This window comes from Solea senegalensis, linkage group LG1 (assembly GCF_019176455.1).
Source record: "Solea senegalensis isolate Sse05_10M linkage group LG1, IFAPA_SoseM_1, whole genome shotgun sequence".
NCBI classification, from domain to species: Eukaryota; Metazoa; Chordata; class Actinopteri; order Pleuronectiformes; family Soleidae; genus Solea; species Solea senegalensis.
In genome coordinates this window covers 25,926,636-25,954,327 of record NC_058021.1, presented here as the reverse complement: position 1 = coordinate 25,954,327, position 27,692 = coordinate 25,926,636, and the positions used below count along the sequence as shown (strand labels likewise).

The 27,692-nt window shown below is 40.6% G+C and overlaps 1 protein-coding gene across 5 annotated transcripts in view; it reads left to right on the top strand.

Annotated features, from left to right (window-relative positions):
- neto1l (neuropilin (NRP) and tolloid (TLL)-like 1, like) overlaps window positions 1–27,692 on the top strand; it is an 85,013-nt gene that overhangs the window by 10,845 nt on the left and 46,476 nt on the right. For 3 of the 5 annotated variants that reach the window (XM_044033190.1, XM_044033174.1, XM_044033181.1), the window contains exons 1-4: window positions 8,739–9,683; window positions 10,321–10,377; window positions 10,471–10,605; window positions 11,043–11,291. In XM_044033190.1, coding sequence (XP_043889125.1) covers window positions 9,656–9,683; window positions 10,321–10,377; window positions 10,471–10,605; window positions 11,043–11,291 — 469 coding nt within the window. In that variant the 5' untranslated portion in view covers window positions 8,739–9,655. Of the gene's footprint in view, window positions 1–8,738; window positions 9,684–10,320; window positions 10,378–10,470; window positions 10,606–11,042; window positions 11,292–27,692 lie in introns of those variants that run through there. The other 2 variants (XM_044033155.1, XM_044033163.1) reach the window with 1 other exon arrangement.

The following is a 27,692-nucleotide window of genomic DNA, read 5'->3' as shown; positions in this document are numbered from 1 at the left end:
ATGGGATTTACAGAATCTTAAAATCTATCCCAATACATGCACAGTCAGAGCTTTTTCCTCTTTCTTTTTCATTTCCCCTCTTTTGTTTTAGTCAGCACCTACAGACATTTGTCATTAAGTCATCCCCGGTTCTGTGGAAGGTTTGCACTTTCATCCTCTCTTTGAAATACTCCTGCAAGAGTTTACCAAATAATGCAGCTTAGTTTCCTGAATTAAATGTCCCCAAAATAAACTGTAAAATGACCCAGAGAACAATGACACTAACAAACTGGCTTCCCTGCATTTTGGTTGCTTTAATTATTTCTCAGAAATTTGGCTCATTGAGATGTTTAATCAATTACTTGAGAAAAACACATCTAAAATTCCCTATTTTAGAGATAATTGGGAGCAGCAAGGTCTGTGAATAGGACCTAACCCATCGGCTTGATCAATTAAGAGGTATTGCATTCTGCACAGTTTGTATGCAGTGTCGGCTGAAATCGTCTAAAGCTCCTCACATGACCCTGAACAGGATAAAGCAGTTGAAGATAAATGGATTTAAGAAACCATATCCCATACCGTGTGTGTGTGTGTGTGTGTGTGTGTGTGTGTGTTCCGGATTCTAGGGTTTTAGGCAAACTGGACATGCTAAATTGACCATAGGTGTGAGTGTGGATGGTTGTTTGTCTCTGTGTGGCCCTGTGATGGACTGGGGACCTGTACAGGGTGTACACCACCTTGTGCCCTATGTCAGCTGGGATTGGCACCAGTGACCCTCATGTGGAGGATAAAGTGGGAGATGATGGATGGGTGTGTGCTTGATTTTTTTTTTTTTTTTACTGCCAGTCCACAAATGGATCACTGTACTGGAGACCTTAAGTTAGGGACTGAGACCATAGACTCCTCAGGATTATTGATGTTATACTGAAAGATGACTTTTTGAAACCCATGGAGTTTCCCCTGATGGTCTTTCAAGAGAATAAAGTTTTCAGGCACTTCCACAATGGCTTCATTTTCCAGACCTGGAGAGATGTGTTATGTTAAAATAACATGAGATGTCATTTGAGTCGTAAATGCACCACAAGAGTATGTAATGACTATATATACTGTGTGTTTTATGGCTGTGTAACTCTTCCTCGTGCTTGAGTCAGAGACTGTGAAGAGTAGCCAACATACTCTATCCCTCCCTGTGTGTCTGCATCCCAGAAAGCAACAAATTAAGAAGTAAACAGGTTGTTTGTCTAGATGCATGCCTAAATGGGTAATTAGAAACGCTCCAAATAATCTCACTTGTGCGTCCCCAAACCCCTGTGCAGGCTGGTAACCTGTCTATATCAGCATTCATCTATTGGAAACATTCGGACATAAGTAACACAAATTCATTACTTACAGACAACAGGGGCTGTTAAGGCCTTGTCCGCTGTCCCCTGGGTTCTTAACTGCCCACAGGGAAACAACAGTCAGCTGTAATTAATAAATGACATTAATTTATAGCAAACCCTTAAAGTGGAATAGTAAACTCATTGCACTAGTATATTGCTCTCATGAGTATCAGCATAATGAAAACACCAGTGATTATAAAAGAAAAATAAACTCAGGTGTTTATTAGCTGTCTGATCTGCGGGTTTTGTCTGAACATGAATGCTTCTGATAATCTTCTGAGCAATGAATGTCGAAATTAAACCGTGAGCAAAAGTCATCTCCTTCACTGTGACACAACACTGTCCTCCTCCAGTCTAAAGGGGCTCAGCTTTGACGAGGAGCTCTCGAGAAATGCTGTGAAACAGCAGAATTGTGTGTCGCACCGCACAATTAAAACCATTGATTTCCTCGAGGGCAGCTAAAAGAGATTGCTGTTCTTATTGACCCTTTGTCCATTGCAATCTGTTGATTGCTTCAATTGATTTGAAGCTTTGGATGTGATGACACCTCAGTTGAGTGCAGTTTGTGCGTTTGCGCTCCTCAAATCAAACGATTTAGATTTACTCACATGTCAAAGTTGTATATTTCAGGCTTTAGTGGGACAATGATTGACATTTATTTTAGGGTGTTTAACACCAAAAATACAATGATGAATGGATTAACCAGAGTGTTAAAAATGTACAGGGTTTTTTTTAAAGATTGTAAATCCCATCACCATCAAAAGCTCTGTGAAGCCTCTTCTAAATTTTCTCTGTTTTAAGGTTGTATTTCAAAAATGCTGCGCCGGAATAAATGAACGACTTCATATACTGCAGGGCTAAATGACACACAGTGCTCAGTGTAAACTGCACATGATTTGTGTGCCAATGGAAAACTGAACAAGCACAGCCAACAAGCTTCAGCAAATAATCGACTCCTCTGCGACATTTGACAGACTGTGTCTATATTTCAGGGCTTATGTTTGGATTTGCATCCACGAGCATGTGTTTATGAATGTGCATGCTCTCGCTCTCTCTCTCACACACACACACACACACACACACACACAGCTATTCTTCTGCACTGACTGCCATTCATTTACACAGCCCAAACAAACCATTGTCCCTCACCTTAAACATAACCAGTTAAATTAGGCTCTACCTCATTAGGACGAGGTTTTGGTCTGCATGAGGACTACTGGTCCTGCCAAGGTCAGTGTTTATGCCAGAAAAGGTCCAGAAAAGAGGTCAAATAATCTCTTACTCACTCACACACACACACCTTGGAGTTGGTACGTGCCTGTAAATCACCTCGTGCTCCCAATGGTCTGCTGCTGGCTAAGCCACTGTTAATTTCACTAACCACCTTGGCCATCTTCTCTTCGGTCATCATCAATCGTCTCTCCTCTCCTCTCCTCTCCTCTCCATTCTGCCCCTCCCCCACACACATCATTTACTTTCCTTCAGTATGTTTCTCTCCTCCTGCTGTCCGCTGCTCCAATAAGTGTGTAAGCGCTGCAGTGATGAGATAACACCGACAGGCCCAATGGCAACAGTGCAGCAAAGTTAACAAAGAACGAACAAAGTAAAAAAATATATATATCGATAACATCCTCCTTCTCTGATGTTCACAAGACAAAATAAGATCTGTACCATGCTGGCCGTTAAAAAGAGCTGTAGACAAAAAAAGTTTCCACCTTTGAAATTATTCATGGGTTTTTCATTTCATGTTCCTGGGCTGTAAAAGGTCAGCTGTTGTATGAATGAATGAATGAAAGACCAAAACCATAAACAAGACATGACAAACAATTTGTTATCACCAATCATCACATTAAGCTGTTCATTTGCTCTTTTGATATTAATATTTTTTCATATAATTATAGTCATTATTCATCGTGAACACCTCTACAGACATGAAAAACATTCCACTCAAACGAGAAAACAATTCCTAGCAGCATTTCTAGAAGCGCACATGGACTGAGATTAGGGCAATATGGCACGAGACCTCTACTGAGATTAATTATTGCGCTACCATATTGCAGCATTTGGGCTCCTGGCCTATGATTCACTCATGAATCCATCTGGTAGGATGTCCTTCTTTTTTTTTTTTGTTGAAAAGAATTGGATTGAAAAAGTCAAGCTTTCACTCAGTGGAAGTGTTTACTGGGAAACGTATCAAACCATCTCAACGTCACAAACACACGACCGCCTTCACATCATCGCCTTCTGTGATGATCAGTGTCAGTCAGTCGTGGGGTAATTGTGTATCGCACGTCACACAATGTATCCTATTAAAACGAAGGGTAAAAATTCAACTTTTTGAGTCCACCGTTTTATTAGACGTGTCTTATTCTTCTTTATGTTGTTGTTTATTGTTAGTTGTTTATTTACTAATGTTAATATTTCACTAGTGCTACTTTTCACCCCCATATTCATGATGGGTAATGTATTTTTATGATTAGTCAAAGACTAGTTATTTGTTATTTGTTAAAACATATGACTAAAAAAAAAAACAACCTACAACCTCTTTCACATTAAATTATTTCTTCTTCCAATATAAACATAAAATATCATTCTATGCCCCAGAAAAATGAACATGAAACATTTCAGAAAGTACATTAGGACTTTTTAAAATATGACAGTTTCTACCAAAGCACTTGCTGGAAGGAATCAAATGATCATAATAAATCTTGGAAAGTCCTGTTATGTTGCAAAGAAAAATATAAATTTGTGCTTTTTTTTTTTCTTTTTTCATTACTCTTCAAAAACCAACGTCTTCCATTTAATCCCAACTTATTTATCAGAGGTGGACGTGTGATTCAGTGTGACATTTCTTTAAAAGCAACAGAATTGACTGCATTTAAACACAGAGTTGAAAGACAGCGTGGGAGCACAGTGAGGATGTTTGAGGGTGAGAGGACCTTTGTTGTCAGGTTTGGTCTTCAAACACTGGAAATACTTTTTATGGGTCATCTCTGCCCACAACACAGAGCTCATCTGACATTTCAGTGGAAATGATCTCCCTCCCTGCCACTGAGCTGAGGGAATCCATCACAACACAAGGACAAATAACATATTACATAGAGGAGAGTGTGTTAAAGGCCCAGTGTGTAGAATTTGGTGGGACTGTAAACACAAATTAAATATATAATATTATGTTTTTTGCTCATTTATTTTAGAATAAGCCATTTATAGTGGGAGTGGGTCTTCTTCTATAGAGTCCACCATATTGTGCCACTTTTTAGACAATTAATCATCCATTTTACACTGAAGTGGGCTGATATTTGCGGCTGATAAACGTGGAAGTTATCGTAGGAAATGCTATAAAACGCACAACGCTTTAGCCTCCAGCTGATTTTTTTTAAATCATTGTATATGATTCATTAAAAACAAAGGAGTCCTACACTTCACAGCTACATGATTACATGATTACATGATGTCAGTGGCCTTGGTGAGTTACAAATATCCTGCACATAGCATATTATGTGAGTAGAAGTATACATTTAGTGCATTTGCCTCTATCAATAAATGTGTTTTACAGCATTAGCTCTGATGTTTGAGCAATGCTTTAACGACCATACAGAATGATTATTTGTCAGTCGCTGGAGTGGAGCACATGCGGTAAAGATGGACATGTACACACTTTTTAAATAAAAACACAGTTTATTCAAGTCAAAGTGCCAAATAATTAGTGTGACCTACTCTTACACGATGACCCTGGCTCTCTTAAACCTGGAGTGGAACCATAATTAATGTTACTGATAAAACCAGTTTCATGTTGAAAAATATCTGCTGTGAATGAAGTGACTGAAAGTCGCTCTCGTTTATTAATTGCCACTGTTCGCATAATTTGACGGACCAAAAGACAACAAAGCTGGCGGTGCCCTACGACTCCTGCACACTATACTGTGACTCCCCCATGTGGGGCGTTATGGCCCACAGAGTCACCCCACAGTGTCCACGTTACCCCCCCCCACCAAGTGACTAATGAGGTCAAATGATGGATTACACAGTCAGTTTAACCCACAGACTTTGGACAGCATACAGAACAGAGGGAACTGTTTGTTCGCTGAAATCCAGGACACCTGTGATGCAGCGTGTCAGCGCTTCCTTCATCATGTGAACAGGAAGGCGGTGTGACGCCCTGCAGAGTAAAAAGGAAAACATGAAAACAGAACATCTGCTTATCTAAAGTGCTAAAAAAAACAGCCCTCATACAGTATAAAATATCTATATTTCATACTGTGCCTGGCACAGCAGACGTATACTGTAGGTTCACAGACAGTGCAGCTGCCTCTCTTGGGTTGAGATTAATTGCTGGATGGATAAAGTCACAGTGATTGACAGTTGTGTTGCAGCATTTGAGGAGACACAAGAGAGACAAATGTGGAGCAGCTCAAAGTGAAAATAGTGCTTTGGATTCCTCAAAAGAATGTCTGCTGTTTAGCTCACGAGAACATTGACAACGGAGGGCAGCATGTATTTGTTTAACGCAGACATTTTTGTAAACGAGAATAAAAATATTTCATGGCTTCAAAACCTTACAATTAATAAAACCTAGCATTTGATCTCTAGTTTTTTCTCAAGCATTTTTAAAACCAAACCTGGACCAAACTCCCTCCATTATTGGAATTTGGAGATATAATTAATTATTGTGTGTTTTGAGGAACATTCTTTTGTATTTGCCAACACTTCTAAGACCAATCATTTTGTTTATTAGCAGAAAAATGGACACATTACAAGACATGACTATATTCAATAAATCCAAGCAACTGGAAAATAGTACACTATATATAACACTACTGTGTCTACTTGTTTTCTTGTCAAATGCAAAACTCTTTTACTATGTGTCTGATTTTTCACTGTTTTTATTTATTTATTGAATATAATGTGAGACGGCCTGTGGCTGCACGGATGGTGTAGTGGTTAGCACTCTGGCCTTTTTTGCAGCAGCAAGTAGACGGTCAGAACAAGGGCCTTTCTGCCTGGAGTGTGCATGTTCTCTGTGGGTTTTCTCATTTTCTCCGGGTTCTCCGGGTTGTTTGTCTCTATATGTGGCCCTGTGATGGACTGGTGAACTGTCCAGGGTGTTACCCCGCCTTTCGCCCTATGTCAGCTGAGATTGGTACAGCACCCCCCTGTGACCCTCATGGAGGATAAAGTGTTAGATGATGGATGGATGAAATGGCCTGATACTATAACCGGTGGACCACAGGGTCCATGCTGTGTTGCAAACAAACAAACAAACAATAATAAAAAAAATTCTCAGTGGCCATGGTTGCAGTGCCAAGATAAAGACATCCCATCACTAGAGACCCAGACTAATGTAGCATGTAGAACAGTTTAACATTCGCCTGTGGTTGGAGAGACCCATTCTTGTAACTGGGTCCTGCTTAATAAACTACATGTTGTCTTGAATGACAAATAAATGGTTGGTTTTTTTAGGCCAACAAAAATGCTCGATGCATCACTAATAAGGTTAATTTGAGCCCCAGTGGACTGGAAGCATTGGTCTAATTGTTTATCTGCTCTGGCAGCGTCCCCTGTTAGACTGACAAGAAAAAAGTGTTTGCAGTGAAATTGGAATGACACTAAGTAGAAGGTGAATGTCCGATTTGCTCATCAAGTTGGAGCCAAACAAACACGGCGCAATCATTAATTACTCGCTGCTTTGTGAACGTTAACAGAGGAAACAAGCTGGAGAACACATAGATTCCGCTCTGTGTGTGTGTGTGTGTGTGTGTAAAAAAAAAATGTATGGTTGCAAACCTGGATGTCCCATTTCCCTAAACTGATTACAATTACAAATGTGAGGCCGCCACACCACAATAGTTATCTCCGGCCAAATGATAGACTCCCTTAATTACAAATGGTAGACTCCGAGGCTGCTGTGGAATGAATTATTTCTTTCAGATTCCCCCACTGTCTCAGTGCTATTCAGTAAAACAGACGGTTTCTACATGCCAGAGAGCTAAACTGGAGGCTGCTGTTTAATTCACCAGGGCTGCTGTTGCATACCCTGAGCCAGATAAGGCTCATTTGAATAATTCCCATATAGCCGCGCTGCGTTATCTCCGAGTTTACCCATCAGAAATGTGTGGTGCTGTGCTTATAAAGTTGTCAGGCGACGCAGCACCACTGTTAATCAATAACAAACTCTGGGCCCCGCATTGTATTCCGGTCTCAGATATTATTGACATTCCCTCAGACTGTAAGATCTATAATAGGCTTTCCCTTCAAAAGAATTGTATTTGAAATTATTTTCATTTGTGTCTTTGTTGTTTGTGTTATTTCGGATACAGCGGCGGCATCCACTGTGTGTTTCAGGCTTCGTGGACGTTTAATGTACAGTCAGAAGAAAGTGACTGCCAAGGCTTCAGTCCATGTGTTAAGATGGTGGGAGTCTAAGTCCAAAATCTATTAAATCGCTGTACAACAGATTAGCAGGAGCCTATTAGATTAGAAACTTCTACGATTCTCCAAGTATTCCCAAAGTTGGCATGGCACCTTCAACGTCTGCACTCTCTGATATAAAATCAAATACTTTTGGAGAATTTGAGAAACTTCAAATCCACTGCAAAGAAAGAATCTTCTAACGTGTGACACTGACACACACACACACACGCAGGCGGACAGAGTCCAAGTTTGCCTCTGCATTACAAGTATTTCAAGATGGATATTGTCTGCTGGTTGCCAAGACTATTTTTGGGACTATGAGCTCCCGACTTGTCCCTGGAAACCCTCTTGATCAGTTTTGCCATCAGGTGTTGAGAGTAGCTACACACACGGTGAATACATTCTGACACTCACACCTCAAACTAGTGGGTCTCTGTCACTTCTCTACCAAAAAAAAAAAGTGACAAGAGGCAAGAAAAAAAAAAAGAAGCAAACCCAATCCGCGGATTCCACTTTACTTCTTCAGTTATTGTGGGAATTGGAAACCATGGAGAAGTAAAGAGAAAATCAGAAGGTGCCATTCATAACAACCTCCATATGGGTAGTTAGGGTTAGGGGGTTAGGTTAGGGATAACTCTAACCCATATGGGACTTTTATGGTCTTTAGTTGTGTTTCCAAACCTTTTAAATGGGGACCCACTATTTTTACAAACAGCTATTATTTTTCCAGTCTTCATATGTGTAATCTACAGCAGATGTACAGTAAGTCATCATATAAAGATAATAGACGTGTATTGTTTATGCAGCACAGCACTGTCAGTCTCCAGCTGATTTAATTCTGCATGTTTTCCCACGTTTGTTCATTCCCGTTGACAAATAACCGCTTCTCCTGTACTTGTTTATTCCATTTCCTATCTCATTGCCGTTTCTGCTTACCTCTCCAGTTTTCTTTCCGCGAGTGGAAATGAATTCTGCAGCGCGTGCCTTTTGTTCAAACACGCGGGAGAGCCCACGTGCCCGTCACCTCTCCCGACTCCACTTTTTCTCCATGTCTGCGGGTGCGTAAGTAGACGAAAGAAGGAAAGACGCGTCTTGGAGAAGTTTCCAAATGCGTGCGTCAAAAGTGCGTGAGAATGGTGGCGCATTGGTCGTCTGTAGTCAGTGCCGAATGAACGGGAGGTGGTGGAGGAGCAGGATGAGGAGCAGGAGGGAGACCATACATTGACTCGTGCTGGCTGCGGTGGACTCTCTCTCCAGCTGACAGAAGCGCAGACAGAGGGATGCGCGCAGAGCAACACTGACAGATTTCTCAGGAAAAGGCGACAAATGGAAGGAACATTCACTTAACGTTTTTCTTTCTGGTGTACCGGGGGATTTTTACGCACCGAGAAAGAGTGACCGAAAACGCTGCAGGGATGAGTGTTGCGTGGTTTTTCGTGCTCCTAAAGGATCCACTCTCCTGATATAGGGACCAAAGAGGACAAAACAAGGCTGCCCATGATATTTTCCAAAAGAAGATCGCAAAGGTGGAGCGATTAGAGAAGGGCTGATGACGGGACTATTAATCCTTTCAGTGCATCAGAAGCACCAAAGGGTATTGGAAGCGTTTGGATGGAAATCGGGCGAGTGTTTAGAACTATTTTTGGTTTTATATGAAACTGGTGATTAGTTGTTGTGGCACATCTGCACGGATTGTTTTCTTCCTCCTGTCACTGAAGATTTGATTAAGGAGTATTTTTCCACCGACAGGTTTTATGGTATGAGCGGTTTCCTGGTGTGAATTCCAAGAAACTCATCTCAATCTTTTTTTTTTCTTTTCCAGTATTCCTAAATCTAAATGGAATTAGTTGAGTCTGAAGCCGTTTGTGAAAGGAACAGACATGGTTCATGGGCACAGCTTCCATCACGGTAAGACATCTGTATTCCTCAGCTGAAGCACACTTGCTTATTGCAAGCTCAAACGCTATTGGATAAGAAGTATGGTAATCCGTTAATCAGCGTTAACACACTCAAAATAACTGAGCATAAAATCAAACTCAAAGAAGAAACTGATTTATTTTGGAATTATGTGCTGTTGTAAACTCCATGTGAAAGGTCACTCTTTCAAGTACTTGGGTGATGTTAAAATACATTCTTTTTTGCAACATCCTCAGAGAAATAGTGGTTTAATAGTGTATACAGATGCTGTGAATTATTTTGAGGATTTTGTTTTAGTTCTTTGTTAAAAGCTCCATTTTTCTATTGGGTTTGGTTAAACCACATTTTGTGCATGCTGGCATAAAGTTACAGTACTGGATTCTTTCTTTCTTTCTTTCTTTCTTTCTTGATGTGTTGATATCTCAAGTGGGCTCTTGAAGGTTGCAAACAGAGCAGGTTTGGCTTTATAGCACAATGCTGATGTAAGGTAATCGAAAACCAGAAACCTAAAATGTGTTCCTCGCTGACTCAACCCTTTTATCAGCTTAAAATCAAGCTGCACGCCAAGAAAAAGGAAACCCATCAATCCACAAAATGCATTTTATTTTTTTACCCTCCGTTCTTACAGTTGTTGCAAGTCTTCTCATACTTGGGTTGTCTGGGGCAACAAAGAAGGATACAGCAGGTAATCTTCATCACCATAACCACAAGTCTTTATATCCCTGATCCTGCATGCGTTAATCTCTGATTGTGTTATTTTTCATTTTGTGTTATTTAGTAAAAAACAACTCTGGAGTGAAGCCTGTAGGTCAGTGTGGAACCTGGGTGAAAGAACCAGAAGGAGGCCTCTTCACGTCTCCCAACTACCCAAGCAAATACCCACCAGACACAGAGTGTGTTTACATCCTTGAAGGTAAATATTCTACTTAAACACGGAAGCAGTAAAAAAAAAAGGCGATTTATCCTCAGCTGAAGCATTCTGGGGGTTGTCCTTGGGAGTCACAGTAACTGCTCAGAGAATGATGAGATGTATTGGTTTATTAAACATCAAGTGGCCACTCCAGGCTGTTATTTTCTCTTTGTTTTACACCAGGAGACAATAATCGACTTGATTAATCGCCACAGATAATCAGGGTAAAATATTACCCGAAGCGAACATGGACGCTTAAGATGATCACAGCTCTGGCATTTCAGAGATTAATTGACTATCAGCCAGGATTGGTGGTGTGTATTGAGTGCATGTGGGGGTACTCAAATTGAAACAGGTTGAACATTCATCAGCGAAAGCATGGCTAATATTTTACTCCCTGCTTTGTGCTATGTGGTAATTGTTTTCTTTGTGTCTTCCAGCCCCCCCAAGGCAGTGTATCGATCTACACTTTGAGGAGAATTACTCAATCGAGTCCTCTTGGGAATGTAAATTTGACAACATCGAGGTTCGGGATGGACCATTTGCCTTCTCCCCAATGCTCGGACGATACTGCGGTCAGCACAGCCCGCCTGATATCAGGAGTAGCGGCAGATATCTGTGGATAAAATTTGTTGCAGATGGTGAACTGGAAGCAGTTGGATTTTCAGCAAGTTACAACTTCACTGCAGGTACATTTTTTTCTTTTTTAAACATTTTTTTGTTTTATTCCTTTGTAAGCATATCACGGTTTTACAGCTTCAGCAGCAGCTTCAAATGAATAACTAACATCATCCAGGGAAGTTGGCCTTCAGGGAGTCTCTTGCAGTTTTATTGATTCTCTGTCGGCAAACACTCAGCATTTCCATTGGAAATATACTGTCACTGGCTGAGGCACTGTTGTGACTGGCCAGGCTGCTAGTTCCATTCTCTATGTATCCGTAGTGATGCGGAACAGTGTCAGGTTTTAATTCAGTTCGGCAGCACCTGCCTTTAACTTACAGTGTTGGAAGAAACCCAGAGAGTGTGGCAAAGTAATCTGAATTGTCGAACACAATCATGGCAATTACAGTTGTGTGTAAAACCTTGGCTTCCCTAACTTGCCCTGTCTTTGGTTGAGGTTCCATTACAGAGGAACTGTGAGGATTAATGACAAGGAATCAGGGCATAACCATGATTTAATATTCATTCACCCACACTTGACTGGGTCTAATAACACTGTCAACTTCTTTTTAGTGTTTTTGAAGCTTGAAAGGCACTGTGCCTGCTTGTATCTACATCCACTGCACCTTCAGGAGATTTATAGAAGAGTGTGTCACACTTATTCAGTGCATTTCACCTGGAAATAACAACAACATTGCTACTAGCTACAGGTTTTTGAAAACAAAGGTATTGAGGTCGGCATGGATGGTACATTTATCTCCTTTAGCTTTGCTTTTGTTGTTATCACGATGAGCGTCGGGACGGTGGATCCACTCCATTGAAAAAGAGATGGCAATAAAATCAACTGAGGACTAAATTGAAGGACTAAATGTCATAGTATGTTAAACAGCAGATATGCTCCAGGACATGTATGAAATCGGCTCACATGTGGCCCATTGTAATCCCAATCACAGTTCAACAGTTGCAGTGTTGCACTGTCAAAAACCACATCGTCACCAGGATTTGGATGTCAAGGAGCCCTAACCTGTAAGGTTTACTGAGGTGTGAGGCTCTTATTTTACACATCAACTCTTTTATCAGCTGTAATACAAGTTTTACTCTCAAGAAATGCACGTTTGATTTTCATTTTGGAGTGTGTTATTTGCAAGGCTTGTTGAGGTTTTTTTTTACCAGACACAAGATGGCATTTAGCACATGTTAACGACGCTCCCAGAAATGAACTGTTCCTTTAATGGGAGCACTTACATTTACCTCATGGGGTCTTTTGCCAAGAGTTATATTGATATCCCATTCTGTCTGTAGCCTACAACAAATGTAAAGCTGCTGCCAGAAGCCAGTTAGCATATTTTAAAGAGTAGAACAAAGAACACAGCTTACTGGGCTCTGTCAGATAACACAATCCGCCTACTAGCTCTTTAAATGAGCCTTCTGAGAGAGAGGATCAAAACATTTGACAGTTTTTTGCAATTCTGTGGCAAATATTCTGCCATAGACACTAAAAACTATAATGACATTTAGTGAGATGACAATGATAAAAATAAAAATATGTTGGTGAATCCAATTACAGAGTAGGATGACTTTTATAATCACATCAAGTTTGTGTCGCTGTGCATTGATACAGTCAGTTTTTCTTTGTGTAATCTCAGGGACATTATGTTATTCTCAGACATCTCCATCATCATTATCTCTCTTTGTTATCCCTCAATCTCCTCATCTTGCCGCAAATCTGTGCCAGTCTCAAAACTGAGCTTTGACTGATTGTCGCCTTTTTCATTTGCTGCCACTGAAGAAAGCAAACCCAGGGTTGGTTGATACTAATATGCAAACATAATCAAATTTGAACATTTTCTTTGTCGTTACAGTCTGAGCTGATTTTAAGCGGTTGATCCAGTTGAGCTCGCAACTACGTTTCTGATGTAGTGACGGGAAACTCTTTATCTGTCGATTAAGTAATGTAGAAACTAAACAATCTAAAAAAAACAAAAACTTGAAATCATAGAGGAAAGTATAATTTGTTGTTTGTATTCCTTAGAGTCAGAGACAGAAAATCCAGATCAATGTGTCTATAATTTACAATGTGCTTCTTTATTTCTTTTTCCTGCTTCTCTTGGGAGTTTCATTGAAATTTTGCTCATGGAGAAGGGGGAAAAAAAAACCTCTGCCTCTTGACTTGATAAGAAATATCTTTGGCATATGATTTACATAATTAAAGAAGATAAAAGTCCTGGATTCACTCGACTCGCTACTCTGAAATCTGCGTGAATAGTGTCTCTCATCTGCATCAGCTCTGCCAAACATGTTAATTCACACAGCCTCCCTCTGACGAATAGTAGTGACAAAAAAGAGGCAACATAGGTGACATGAATCAGCTGCTCACACCTCCTTTCCTCCATTAGGTTCAGGAGCCGAGAGATAAAAAAAAAAAAAACTATTCTGCCTCTTCTTTACATTCTGCCAGTGTTCTTTCAGAGCCTTGTCCTCTTGATGACTAATGCAGCTCGCGCAAGTGAATGAAGAAGCAGCAACTGGAATCTCACAGTATCCAGTGTCATATTATATGCTGAGGTACTTCAGGGAAGCACTTAAAGTCTACAGATGCTTTGTATTCAGTTTATCTGTGCGGAGGAAGTAGGAAACTGCTGGTGTAACAGACACCAGAGATTCACTCAGAACAGTGACTAAATGAATTTGGCTGCCACGGCGATGTGATGCGCATTTTATTTGTCAAACAAATTACACCCAGATGCCTTGTGCTTGGTCTCTTTGTACGTCATGGACCGAACAACGACAGCACTTTTTTTTTTTTTTCTTTTTTCTTTCTCCCACCACTGCAAAATCCCTCACAGCAAGTTTTTTCAAGGTTATGAAAAGTATGTTTCGGATGTGTGTGTGTGTCTGTGTGTGTTTGACAGAATTGTGATGCACTCAAAATCATCGGAACAATTTTCTATTGAGCTACAAAGACACACTCTCAGCAATGTGACCATCAAACACCTATAGAAGGATTTGAAGCTTAACTGGTAGGTGGAGTCCATGTGGCAACCTCGGTGTTAGGACCACACACACGTGGTCCTAACACCTAACACAGCCCATTATATACACGGGTATAGTAGCCTTTCAATTCAGCTATCCCAGAAATAGACTTATTCAAAGTTCAATACCATTCTATTGAATTTATGTGAATCTGCAGCCTACAGCCGATTAGTGTAGCTTAGCACGTAAGACAGGAACTGGGGGGGAAACCAAGTCCAGCTTTCTCTCCGTGGTAAGAAGATTAGCTAAGCAGATAAAGAAGATGAAATAAATAGTTTGGCAAACCACCCTCACATGTCATTTTGATACTTAATGTATTAAACCAACAACATCTAGCGTTTTAAATAGTAAGCTTACAAGAAGGGGGTTCCATCTGTTTTCAGTCTGTGTGCTAAGCCAGCGCCTGCTCTTCTTACTCTCAACAGCTGGAGAAATTATGACAAAGTTGCTGTTTGAACAGATTCCCTAAAATGTAAGGTGCTGTCGACTTGACTCAAATGATGATACTGCTTGTGGAGTAAGTGAATCACAGTAGTCACTGTGAGTAGTCACTCAGTTTTTCTGCTGAGGAGTGTCCGTGTATTAGAGGTTTAGAGTTTAGTCATTCTTTATTAAGACAGGAGAGCGCGAGACAGAGGAGATGCTGTAAATCAGCCAAGACAATCAGTGCTTTAGAAAAAGACTAAGCCTTGAGTAAGTGAGGAATGACGATGAGTGAACTGGCCAGAGGATTCCTTAGATATTTCCTCTTGTGTTGTTTCATCCTCTCTGTCTAACTTTGACATTGAACTTATCACCGGTCTGTTGTGGTGCAGTTTTGAAAGCCACTGCAGTAAAAAAGTCTTTTCTCACAGCACATGCATTTGCCTGGTTTAAGTTCCACTTATCTCTGGAGGTCAATGACAAAGCCCAACAGTTACCCTCTTGACAGGTTTCGTACTGCAGTAATGACACAGTATAAAAAATTGCACATATTGTTCCACTTGTACACAATATGCTCAGCAGGGAAAAGCATACTGCCCCGTGGAGCTGCGTTTCGTATGTGAAAGTGTGTTTGGAAGATCTGAGTAAGGTTGTCCTAGGGCGCCGTCACCTTAAAACCCTGTGGACTGGTAGATTAAGTGGTGTTTCAGCACCTTGAGCCAAAGCTAGAGCAAATAAAACTGCTAGTTCTCCTTCCTTTGCTCCCTGTGCTCTGAACATTGAACGTGCTGTTTGCAGAGCCAAGACCTGGTCCTGAGGCAGATGCTGCTATATGAAAAAAAAAAAAAAAACTGCATTTCCTTTCCCATTTGAAGTCTTGGCTATATATGCACTCTATATACACTGCTGTGATGTACATCTATTTTGCAGGTCTATGAATACATTTAAACATAAAATAGTTAATTTTTTTACTTCAGGGGAAAAAAAAATACATCCTTCAGTTTGCACCTCTAACATATTTTGGTTTTAATTTATTTGGTATCTTATTGCAGTTGAAAATCCTCTTTCACCGTAATTGCATCTGTTATGTTGCATTATTGCCTCCTTTTGAATTTAATAATCCATTACTGTAGCCAGTGGACCTTTAACAAATGTAATTTGCATGTCGAAAAGTAAATGCTGCTTGGTGTTAAATACAAAGCACTGTTTCACATTGTTGAAAAAAATACCTGGAACAGTAAAACACAAACTAGGCAGCATGCTATACAGCCACATACACCACAGCTCCTCTATATGTTTTCCATATTAGGCAATCAGTCCATTACTAATGGATCCAAAATCAAGTTTGATTGTCATAAGTGCCTTATAGCCCCACCAAGCTCCAACTGGACTGAGAATCATTTAGGAATAAAATGAGTCAGATAGTATTTATGATTAAGACTGGAACAGGATATATGGGCCTATCATAGAGGAGACAGGGTCATGAGATTGAACCGAGATGGGCTCAAACTGGAAAATTGAAAATTGAACCAAAGAGATTGACTCTTGGCTCTTGTAGAGAGCGGACTATTGCAGCAGCACTGCTGAAAGACTGGACAGAAAGTTCACTGAATTCCCCAGTTTCACATCCACCTCCAAAGTCTTTTGCTGGTGGCAACTCGACATTTAAACGCTGGAGTGATTTTGTACACTCACATCCACTGAACTCCAAATTTACTGACACTCACCATTTTGTCAGACAGATAATAATCTAGAATGTTTGTCAGTGAAGTATAATAATCTCCATGGCATGAGATAGAGAATGTATGGGTCATTGATTATTGAAATGAGGGAAAACATGGTATTTACTAGAATCTTAATACATTTTAGTTGCTGAATCATGACACAGTTTAACTACTCAGATTTAATTCTCAGAGATACAGCAAAGCTCATGAGATGTGATCGTGGTTTTTTTTCGATTGTATTTCCTCAAACTAAATCCAATAAAACGCTGTCAAATCATTGTCCCGCATTGCTATCACACCTAATTTAATTTTCTGTGGTCCACCACTGGTGGTGGCAGAGATTCCCTGTGAAGCACAGAGAAAGATGAAATTCATAAGTGGAATTGGAGAGAGAATTCTCCCGTGCTCTCCCAAGATCTCAGGGGACGACTTTGTTTGCCTGAACGAGCTGCTCGGATATGATAGTCACCCCTAATAGGCCTTGAAACAAACCTAAAAACAGAGATCCTCCTTCTAATGTTTTGCTCTAATGCTTCTTGTCATTAGTGTTCTCTTCTGTGCTGGTCACATTCCCCGGGAGTTTTCTTCTTCTACTGATTGTTCGGTGCCACCCGCTGTGTCTCTGATTGTCATGGGTCTGTCTTTTTTTTTTCCTCTGGAAAAATGTGTCTGTCTATATTTCTCACAGCAAATGAAATTTCCCCCAAACTAACGCTATCAGCTGAGTGACTCGTAAAGAGAGGAAAATAAATGAATGTATTGTCTGCTTTTGATTTGCAGATGACTCACTCCGTGTTGATAGTCCACATCTGAGTCTCTTTTTTTCGGTTTTCTTCTGGTTGTGAGTTTGGGATCTGGTTGCCCACACCAATCTCATTTCAAAGAGAATCCTCTGCTCATATGTGGTGAAGGAAAAAAATTGCAGCTGCTGCATTTGAGCCTCAGAAGACACCCTTCCCTTCACACTGCCTCTGTCTTAGCAGAATGAGAGAGATAAAGTGAGTTAGCATTGCAGGCACACCACTTGCAGCTGTGGAAGACGGTCACACTCTCGCTGTGCTCACTCATCTCCCTTCCTCCTTCTCTGTGTTCAGCTAACACTACCTCCTTTCTTCTCTCCTACCCTGTTTTACTGCCGTCATGCCTATTGCGCATGGTTCGTACGTGTTTCCCACCAGATCGACCGCAGAAATGAAGGCAGAGGTGACATTGTGCCTAAGATTATTTCAGCGTTTCACTACTTAGAACTAACTGCACAAGGATCTGCCTGTTATATATTGGACAGCGTGTGGGATCGTTCAGTCTGATGTTAGAGTGGCACCTGTCTCCTTTTGTAATATTTATAATATTGCACACGCACAAAGAGTGCCAGGAATATGGTGACAATGATTAGAGAAAGACCTTAGGAAGACATGACCTTGCACATCTCTCCAATCACACTCTGTCAAGGTCTAACTTTATGGCACTTACGACACACTCACACGCACACAGTGGAGGCGTCAACTGAATGCGGCAGTGGAATTGCGGAACTGCATTGTGGATTCTGTTTCTTTGCTTTGCTTGCACTGCTCGCGCCAGGGGGTTGAGAAATATTGAGCGTTCCAATCAGCAGCGTGAGTTAATCAAAATCATGTTATGCAATTATTTCAGCATAAGTGCGAGCCAATCAAATCATGTTTATGCGTTAAAGATTAAACCAGGGGTCACCGACCTTTCTGAGACTGAGAGCTGCGTAAAAGGGTAGAGAATAATATGGAGGGTTACCATATCATTTTTTTTACCATTATGAATATAAAAATGACATTTTTTATCAGCAATATCAATGATATTTGTACAACATGCACACTTTTTGTTTTAATATCAGCAGTATGTTTTCACATACATACAGTAAGTCATGCATTTGTCTTTGTAAAGTGTACAAGTTTGTCCATTGAAATTTATTTGTCATTTGAAAATGAAAAAAACAATGTCACAGCATTTGTTTTCGGTCCGATACGCCGCCAATTTCTCTCAACTTTACTAAACAAGTATGATGATCCAATTTATTTTTCATTCTTATCGTCTTTCCTACCTGGATATCAATATTTACTCCAGGGAGCTTGAGCACTTGGGTGTGGCAATGTGGGGAACTGTGCCTATCATTCCCTATCCTCCGGAAACTGATCCTGGAGGGGGGGCTTGCATCCCTCTACCAGGAGCATGTCTGTCTCTAGGACTGGTTCCCTCAGTCTCTGCTGTTCTGTGCCTCTGGGTCCTGATAGGCCTACTGCCGGGGGCCAATTAGACATTGACGCAGTTCCCTACTCTAATTCCTAACTACATCTAGTGACAACCCCTATATACACACACACACACAGATGCCAGAGAGCACACACATACACATTGTGCTGCACTTCAGACTTCATTACTTCAAACTGATATAACCGCTGTAGCCTCGGTTACCTCTTTTTCATGTGGTTGCTAAGAGTTATTGCTGTTGTCGTTGTAATTAGTTTTTTTCTTTCTTCTTCTTACTTGTCGAGCTTATCCAGTCAATTACACTGCATGCCTAAGCTGCTGGACAGGTTAAAACAAACAAACAAACAAACAAACAAACAAACAAAAACGTTTGTCGGCCAGCGCAACTTAACTCACTATTCTGCAGGGTGGCTCATATTTACGTCCTTTGGTTGTCTCTGTCACTCCTCGCCAATTACCCTGCAGATCAGTCAGTGGCTCAGCCTGCCTCCTGCTTCCATCCTCTGTGGCAGTTTGTTAGCCAGGCCTGCTGTTCAGCTGCAGATGCTGTGCAGGTCAGAATACTGCTCTGTTTTGCTTTAAGTCTGCAGTAGTGTAAACCCGTGTGGGAGTTCTTTGTAGCCAGGTTTAGGGATTGTAAATCTTTGTATAGAGTATATCCATTGTTTACAATACAATATGCTGGAACATGTACATATTTATGCACGTTTGTCTACATCAGCCATCTCCCCAAGATTTTACAGTCTTGGCTGCTTTCCTTTTCAAATCCCTGTTTCCTTTCTGTGCTGCATCCACTACAGAGCAACTCATTGTGTAGTGTTGTACCCATGATGCATATGGTCTTTGCTCCCTGAACTGCATTGGAAATTAGCCGGATTGTTGTACATGCATTTATTCATTCGGCTGCCTTCCTCTGCAGGCACAGCAGCCTGCCGAAGGCTCTTTGTTTCATTAGCTTATCATTGTGGTGGATCCATGGCTGTCATGCTGGGTGCCTGAGTCTCTCCATTTTGCTGTATTAGGCAGGAATGTGATTGAGCTGTGTGCTTTATCTCTGCACACATTAAGGCCTCAACCCATTGAAAATGTCTTAAAGAATTATTCTCCTGAGGGCTGATGGAAAAGGTGCTCTTTTTTTTTTTTTGATACGTGACTGTGTCATGTTTGCTCAAAGCTCCTGGTTTGTACCTCTGATTTCAAAGAACATTGCAGAGCACATCGCTTTACATGCTTGACAAGTTTTGTTGTTGTTTCCATTTTCTCATCAGTGAAGTATACTACATTTGGGAGTTGTTGTGTATTAACAGACAATGATGAAAAGTTGAATAACTGGTCAAAATAAAAGGAGTACAAATGATGAATGTTTTATTTTTTTTTATATCTACCCAGTGCCCATTACTCCCTACCTTTTTCCGAACGTCCTCTGCAGTATCAGATTGGACTTTTATCTTATCATCTAAGAGCAAATGTCTGAGTCCAGAGAGATCACAATCGCATTTGGCATCAGCGTCGTCTAATAGGTAATGGCTAGTTTTTGTGTTGCCCCAGGGAGAATGATGTCAATGTTCAACAATTGCTGCAAGATGATGATGGGGTTATGAAAAGTTGAGTTTGGATAATCCTTACAACATTTCCACAGACCCCCCCCCACAACAATCTATAATACTCTGTTATATGAAATGACAGTAAAATGAGATGAGGGTACATTTCATGAAATTAAAGTGCAGCTTGGGTCATATAATGCTTGTCCTATTCTGGTGGGACTGTGTTGGAGAGTTAATGCATATCATTACCATTTGATAGGCTCATAGAATAGCCACGACAAGTGGTTTATGGTTTGCAGCAGACTGTAATTCTCCAGCTTCTCTCAGTCCATCACATTTTATTTATTCTACGGTCCCCTAGTGTAAAAACAAATGTAATACTATAATAATGGAAGAATATTTGTATACAAAGCAGAGCTGCAATGTGCTGCATTTGGAGGAGTTGCCTGATTTTGATCCAGCTTGGTTCTCCTGCCTCAGATGATCGAGTATATGGGCTGCTTAAATACTCAGGAAGTCAAATTTGAATGTTTACCATTTGACGTCCTTACAGTGTGTGTGTGTGTGTGTGTGTGTGTGACATTTGGTGTGCTGGAGGCGTGAAACAGATTGCAGAATGTTCTGAGCAGTGGTTTCAGTATATGTTGAGCAATTTCTCTGAGGGTGTCAGGCATCTATTTGCCTTGGCTCTGAAACCTTGAGACCTCAAAGACTGAAAAAAACACTAAGGATGAAAACTTAACAAACATAAACACGCTCTTTGGGGACTGTTAGGTTCCATCATCTTTTATTGCACATTTCATCGTCTTTCATCTTTGTCCAAGCTGAAACCTCTCATCCATTTGTGATTATTGAAATGCAATGAAGTGTTTTTATTTCCTCCACCAGCAAGTCAATTAAGACTGTCTTCTTTCACTCGACAACTGATATTATTGTGGCACAATTCCACTAAGACCAAGGACATGGGAAAGTTGTAAAGCCGATCATGTGTGTTCATCTCTGTTTCTCCCTCAAACACACACTAAGCCTGGTGGACAGCATGGCCTTGCTGGCATTTCATTTTCCATTTGGCAAGCTCGATTAATCACAGTGCTCCTATACAATGCAGCGCACATGGCCACCCACTGGTGCTGGCTCTCATTATTCCCCTATGTAGGAAAATGTTCAGCAAGGGTAAAGTGAGGCAGAGAAAGAGCGAGAAGAACACTACAGCTACATTACTGCATATATGAGCAATAAAATGTCACATGGGAAACAGAAAACGAGGAAATGAATGCCAAAAATATTTGGATTGCTGCGAATTGGTAATGGCCACGCTGTGAGGAAGACTTTGAAAAGACTGAGGTGGCTCCATGTCCGTCTGAATATTCACTGAGCTGACACTGTCGTTTCTTGTTGCAGTCGTCTGTAAAAGGACACAAAAAAATAAAATTGGCTTTTACCTTGTGGCTTCTAATAAGCTTCTGTGCCTAACATGCATACAAACGACTCTTTGAAATGCACAGGCACACTGAGTGATTTCTGCACTTCCACATAAACAGCTTGAAGTGCCTTAGCAGTTTGCTCTCCATGTTTAAATTGCCGTGCATGAAGAAGCTGCATTAGTAGATAACAGTTGACTGAAATTGAGACTTGCTGACTTTGCATGCATGACAGGAGATAAAGTCAGTCTCCTTTCATGCATGTGCTACGATCGCTCTGCTCCTGTGGACTCAAATTGTTTTGGCAAATTCTTCAGATTGTTTATCATTCAGCGCGTTTATGTCATTTTTATTCTGACATGATCCTGACATAGTCATGTTTGCGATCTGCAAACTGTATTTCTGCAAAAAAGACAGAGGAGGTCTTTGCTGACAAATGAGCCAGAATGTGTTCTCTAGAAATCGGAATTCAGTAAATAAAACATCCTGCAATGGTCACCCATGCCGAGTCTGTCTGTCAAAACAAGAGAACTAACAGTTAGTTTAAGAAACAATTCAGCTAAATGTGCAAAGAGGACGTTTCTCATCCAAATCTTCAGTCAAGCTGGATTTGAGAGAAACACTCACATCTGTAGGCTTCTCCTAATCCCTTTGCACAAACACAGGCCAACACACTGGAACTCTGCTGAGCAGCTGCATCTGAACCCTCAGATCAAAAAATCCTTTTCATTTTGTAATCTTTGTGGGGTAATGTCTGTTCTTGCTTTGTTTGCCAAAAGTGGAAAAAGGCATAAAGCAGGTAATTTACGAGGAATATACATATTCTATTCAATTCAATTCAATTTTATTTGTATAGCGGTGGGGGAGAGAAAGGACAAGAGGAAGGTGAGGTAGAGACAGAAGAAAGAGACCTTGGAGCAGGTATACGACAATTGTATCAAGTTATAAGTTTAGACAGGACAGTTCTGAGTCGGAGATGACATGAAATCACCACCTCGCCTCTGGAAAGCTGTTTGCCACAAGGGCATCATTTTCTTTCTTTTTTTTAGAAAAGACGTGGTTGATTTTGGAGGCTGAGCCGAGAATGTTGTCGCCCTCCAGTTAACACTTTATTCCAAACTCTTCAAAGTGTACGTTCCCATATTGTTGATATTCCACAGTTTCTCTCAAGCTCGTCTTTTTTTCTACATATATGTGTGTGCGAGTTATCGACTGTAACGGTGATCATTGAAGTGTCTAATCTCACGTTCGTGGGCTAATCTTAATAACAGCCACAGACATATGTCAGACAGAGAAATAAAGAAAAGTGGGAGGTGGAAAATGGAGGGTGTGGGATTAGGTTTAAAACCCTTTAAGAATCCTCTCTCTGTGTTTGTAGTTGATCAGAGAGATTGACTGTGATCAAGAGGGAAGTCTGACTCATTGATTTTTATCTTGTGGAATCTTAGATTGTGGCAGGAAGAGATCAGTGAAAATGCTTAAATCGAGTGTGTGTGGAGACGTGGGCTTTGGTGTGGCTTAAATATTAATTTGACAGTGACACCAGCTCTGGAGTGAGGTCTTACCGTCCAGTGCTCTTGACACACTACATGTCAAATCGCTGTGGTGCGTTTAAAAGTCGAGCAGTTTAGTGTTATATTGCAATGTTGTTTTCCTGCCTGCTCTGTTTATCTGATTTGGGAGAATCTAGGCATGTGTCACTCCTTTGACGCTGCTTCTCACATGCTTTGGGATTCTGCTATTTGCAAGAGATGCTTAGTTGAGTGTGTCTGTAAGTGGACAGTAAATCAATTAATTATTGTTTTCTATATTTTTTGATTCACTGTCATGTCTTCTGACCACGTACAGTAGTAGTAGTAGTTTTATACAAACATGACTGCATTGTGGGCCACACGGTGGTTAACACTCTTGCCTTTGAAGACCCGGCTTTACAACCTGGTCAGAACAAGAGTCTTTCTGCATGTTCTCCATGTGTGTATGTGGGTTTTTTCCAGGTTCTATGGAGATTAGACACATTGGATGCTCTAAATTGACCGTAGGTGTGAGTGTGAGAGTGGACGGTCGTTTGTCTCTATGTGGCCCTGTGATGGACTGCTGACCTGTCCAGTTTGTATCCCACCTTTCGCTATTTGCTCATGTGGAGGATAAAGCTATTTAATTTTTCAAGATATTAGAAATGGAAACCCCAAAAAACAACAGCAAAAGAACGATATTACATATGACATACAGCAAGCTCAAACGCACTAGATAAAGATGACATGCAAACTATTTACACTTACTAGTCCAACAGTACCAGGACCTTGGTCGAATATTCCTCCACTAGCGGAGGAAAAGCAAATGCCAGTGAGTTAAACCGGCAACAATATGCTCACAGCGATGCCATTTTCCCTGTTGTAAGTTGATGTACCATCCAAATAATATTGGAGACGTTATTTGAAGGTTGAAATCCTGCGTTGTGTCGCTTTAGATGAAATGGTTTACACTGTTCATTATAAGTGATAGGGCTGTCACTTAGGTAGTTTGTTGAAACATAGAACCAATTGTCAAGGCAAACGGCCCAATTTAATATGTTTTGCCAGAAACAAGTCTGTAAACCTAATCAGAACTGAGTGCGACTCTCTTTTTATTTGCAATGTTACCTGCGGATGAGAATACACGCTCAGGCAATGTCCCAGGCACCCAGATATTTATGAGTCATCTTTGAGAGTTGCAAATACTTGGTGTACCCCATGTCTCTCCATCAAAGTAGCAGCTTGCTATCTGCAGAGAGAGGAGTCTCCCTCATGTGGACTTGCATCTCCAATGTGCTGTCACTGCTACGGCTGCCTTTGCCAGTCACTCAGTTTGTACAAGTCCCTCTTGTGCCATATGATATGGCAGCAAACATTCCACCCACTGCTGGATCCATGAACAGGTCACTACAGCTCAAACATTCCAAATCACATTTTGAATGCATTTTGAACAAAATGGGACATCCAGCCATAGTAGATGACCCTGATTCCTCATCACATACTTCAGGTTGGAAAACGTGATTGTGGAGAGAGAAATGGAGCCACAGGCGTGGCGTGTGTGACAGGAAGCATGTACACAACTCTAAAATGGGAGATAGATTCAAACTAGGCACCTCCTAACCACTCAGAGTCACATGTGATTACAAGGATCCCTCACTAGCGTCCCGACCTGTCATCATTTCAGTTTAGTTTGTTGAAATGCAAATCATTTAGCTTGAAATACATCTGCAAAGAAATGTTTTCTCTCACTCTGTGCTGGTGGTATGCGCCTGTGCCTTATATGCACCCTTTACACATTTTTATTTAGGTGAAACCCAAAATATACTTATGACTGCAATGCAGTGGCACTTGCTGGTCTTTGAAACAGGGGGAAGCTCACTTCAGGCCCAGTTATTTATACATACATTCAGCAAGCAAACAACTATGACAAGGAAATACTATAATTATGTGAAACTGATATGCTATAATAATGTTTTTATTTAATGTATACATATATGTATATATATATATATATATATATATATATATATATATATATATGTATGTGTACGAAACGAAAATGGGCTATATCACCAAGCATATAACACACAATGGCCAGCTATTAAAATCCACTCAGGACTGAGGCAGAACAGTTCCTCCAATCATCATGCAGAAGCCCAGAGTCCACTGTTACTTGCTACAGGTGTTTCGGTTTGAATAAAGTTCAGTATTTTATTTAAAGAAATACTTAGTCAAGGTTAGAGGGGCTTTGTACAACACTGATGGGTAAATCTTTTGTGTTTTTGTCAGTTGATTCATTCTGATTTCCCATTGCAGACTCTGTCACTGTTTAGTTCCCATCACAATTAATATGACCAAAGGCAGCTCTTGAACAATAGAGTGAAACTATGGATTAGAATAAGCTGCTTGTCCTTGTGACCTAAGGATTTATTTTGTATATAATGCACATAAAGATTTGAGATATCTGAAGGTTTTCATTTGTTTACTACCATTTGCCCCAAGAAGAGAAACTATAGAGAGTGTAGTTTGACTTTTAACACACTTCACAGTCGGGCTAAACAATTAATTAAGAAATTCAGTTTTCAAATTAGAATCACAGTTTAAATACTACATTTTCTTCTTTGCATAACAATATAGTTGGTAATGTTTTGATGGTATCTCCTGTGTTATTTTAAACCAATAATGCAGTAAATATTGAACTGAAGCTCGACTTCTGTTCAGAAAACGTTGATGTTTTACCCAATTGTTCAGTTCTACTACGTTGTTTGCAGTGCAATCGTGATTTGGGATTTGATTTCTTCTGGTAGAGACACGAGTTCAAGCCCAGGCTTGAGGCGTGTGAAGCAACAGACGTGACAGAATTTTCCCCTAAACCAACATAAGTGATTATGTGTGAGAAAACGAAGAGTTTCCACGAGGGCAGAGCAAGAGAAACAATCAGCTCTTCTTTTTTGCCAAAGGTTCCATTACATTTATCATAGCAGAGGGACTGTACAGTGAGTTCTAAATGACTTTCCTGCTGCTGTCATTCCTTTTTTTTCCTCTTTGAACACTCCGCACCACAACTCATCCAGCATGATTAGCCAGCACACAACAGAGCCACATTCCATTATATTGCAGAAATCTTTATTTGATCCCACTCCTTTAGCACATCATTTCCTTGTTTATACCCCTTCTGATGTCTGATTAAAACTCTCACATTAATGTGCCTTCCACCCCCAGCCACACACACACACACACACACACACACACACACACACACACAGACACAGACACACACATATCCCCTCCATCGAGCACAAAAAGCCAATTTGAGAAAATTAAAAATCTTTTAAAAGCATGTAGTTATCTCACCCTCTTCCAATGGACATTTTTATGTAACTCAATTGATGCATGACTGCTTCCATTAACTTCTGATCCCTAAGTTGGTATAAATACTCTTTTCAATTTAGATAGTGGCGAGTGGTGAATGGGGCGTTGCGTCGGTGTGCATGTAGAGTGCCGACCTCCGACAGACTTCTTGACGAATCACTCATCCTTTTATGATTATGCTGATCTTCACCTATAGCACTGCAGCTCTGTCTGCATGCTCACAGACCTGTCTGTCTGCAGTGACGCGCAGACATACATCTCTTCATCTGTCATGGTGACAAAAGCCTGAAATTGCATATGGAATATTTTAGTGAAGACAACTCTGTGCAACATTATTGTGATGCCACATTTTTTCTTCCCCCTTATTCTCAGTCATTGCAAGCATTTTCCTTATAGAGGCAGATTCTGGTTATTTATCAACTCCATCATCTGCTTCTTTACTCACTTTCCCCAGGTTTTATGTAGTGTAAAAAACAACCTTGCACTTTTGCCCCTCACACCCATTTTATTATAACTCATAGTCTCTAGGTAGGAGAGATGTAATGACACTCTAATGTGGGGGTTTATTAAAATCAACCTGTGAAGAGTCTGGGTCTGAACATCGAAGCCTACTCTCCACTCCACTGCCAACTGGACATCCATCAAACACTCTGGCAGAGCGAGAGGCTAAATAAACTGAAATGAATGATAGAAATGCTTTTATTGTTAGGACAGTAATACTCAGACGGAGGTCTTATCCCAGTGAGGTTTTTTTTATTGTTTATTGTTGTAAGGACAGTGAACAATTAAATTTAATTGCACCAGAGTTAGCTTGCTGCTAATTTGCATCTGTTGTCCTGGGGCAGGTAGGCAAGACAACAAAATATAAAATCTAGTAAGCAACAATAAATATTAGTTAGCATGAATTCAGACAATGGAATTAGTCAAATAAAAAGTAGCAAAACAATATAAAATAGACCAAAAATGCATACTTCACATTACCGTAACTCCTAGACTGAAATTACAGACTGGTGATCTGTCCATGGTGTGACTCCGTCTTTCGCCCTATGTCAACTATGATTGGCACAGCACTCCGCGTGACCCTCATGTGGAGGATAAAGCAGTAGAACCCATGGATGGATGGATGGATACCGGAAAGCAGAGAAATAGAGCTTTGCGCCCATA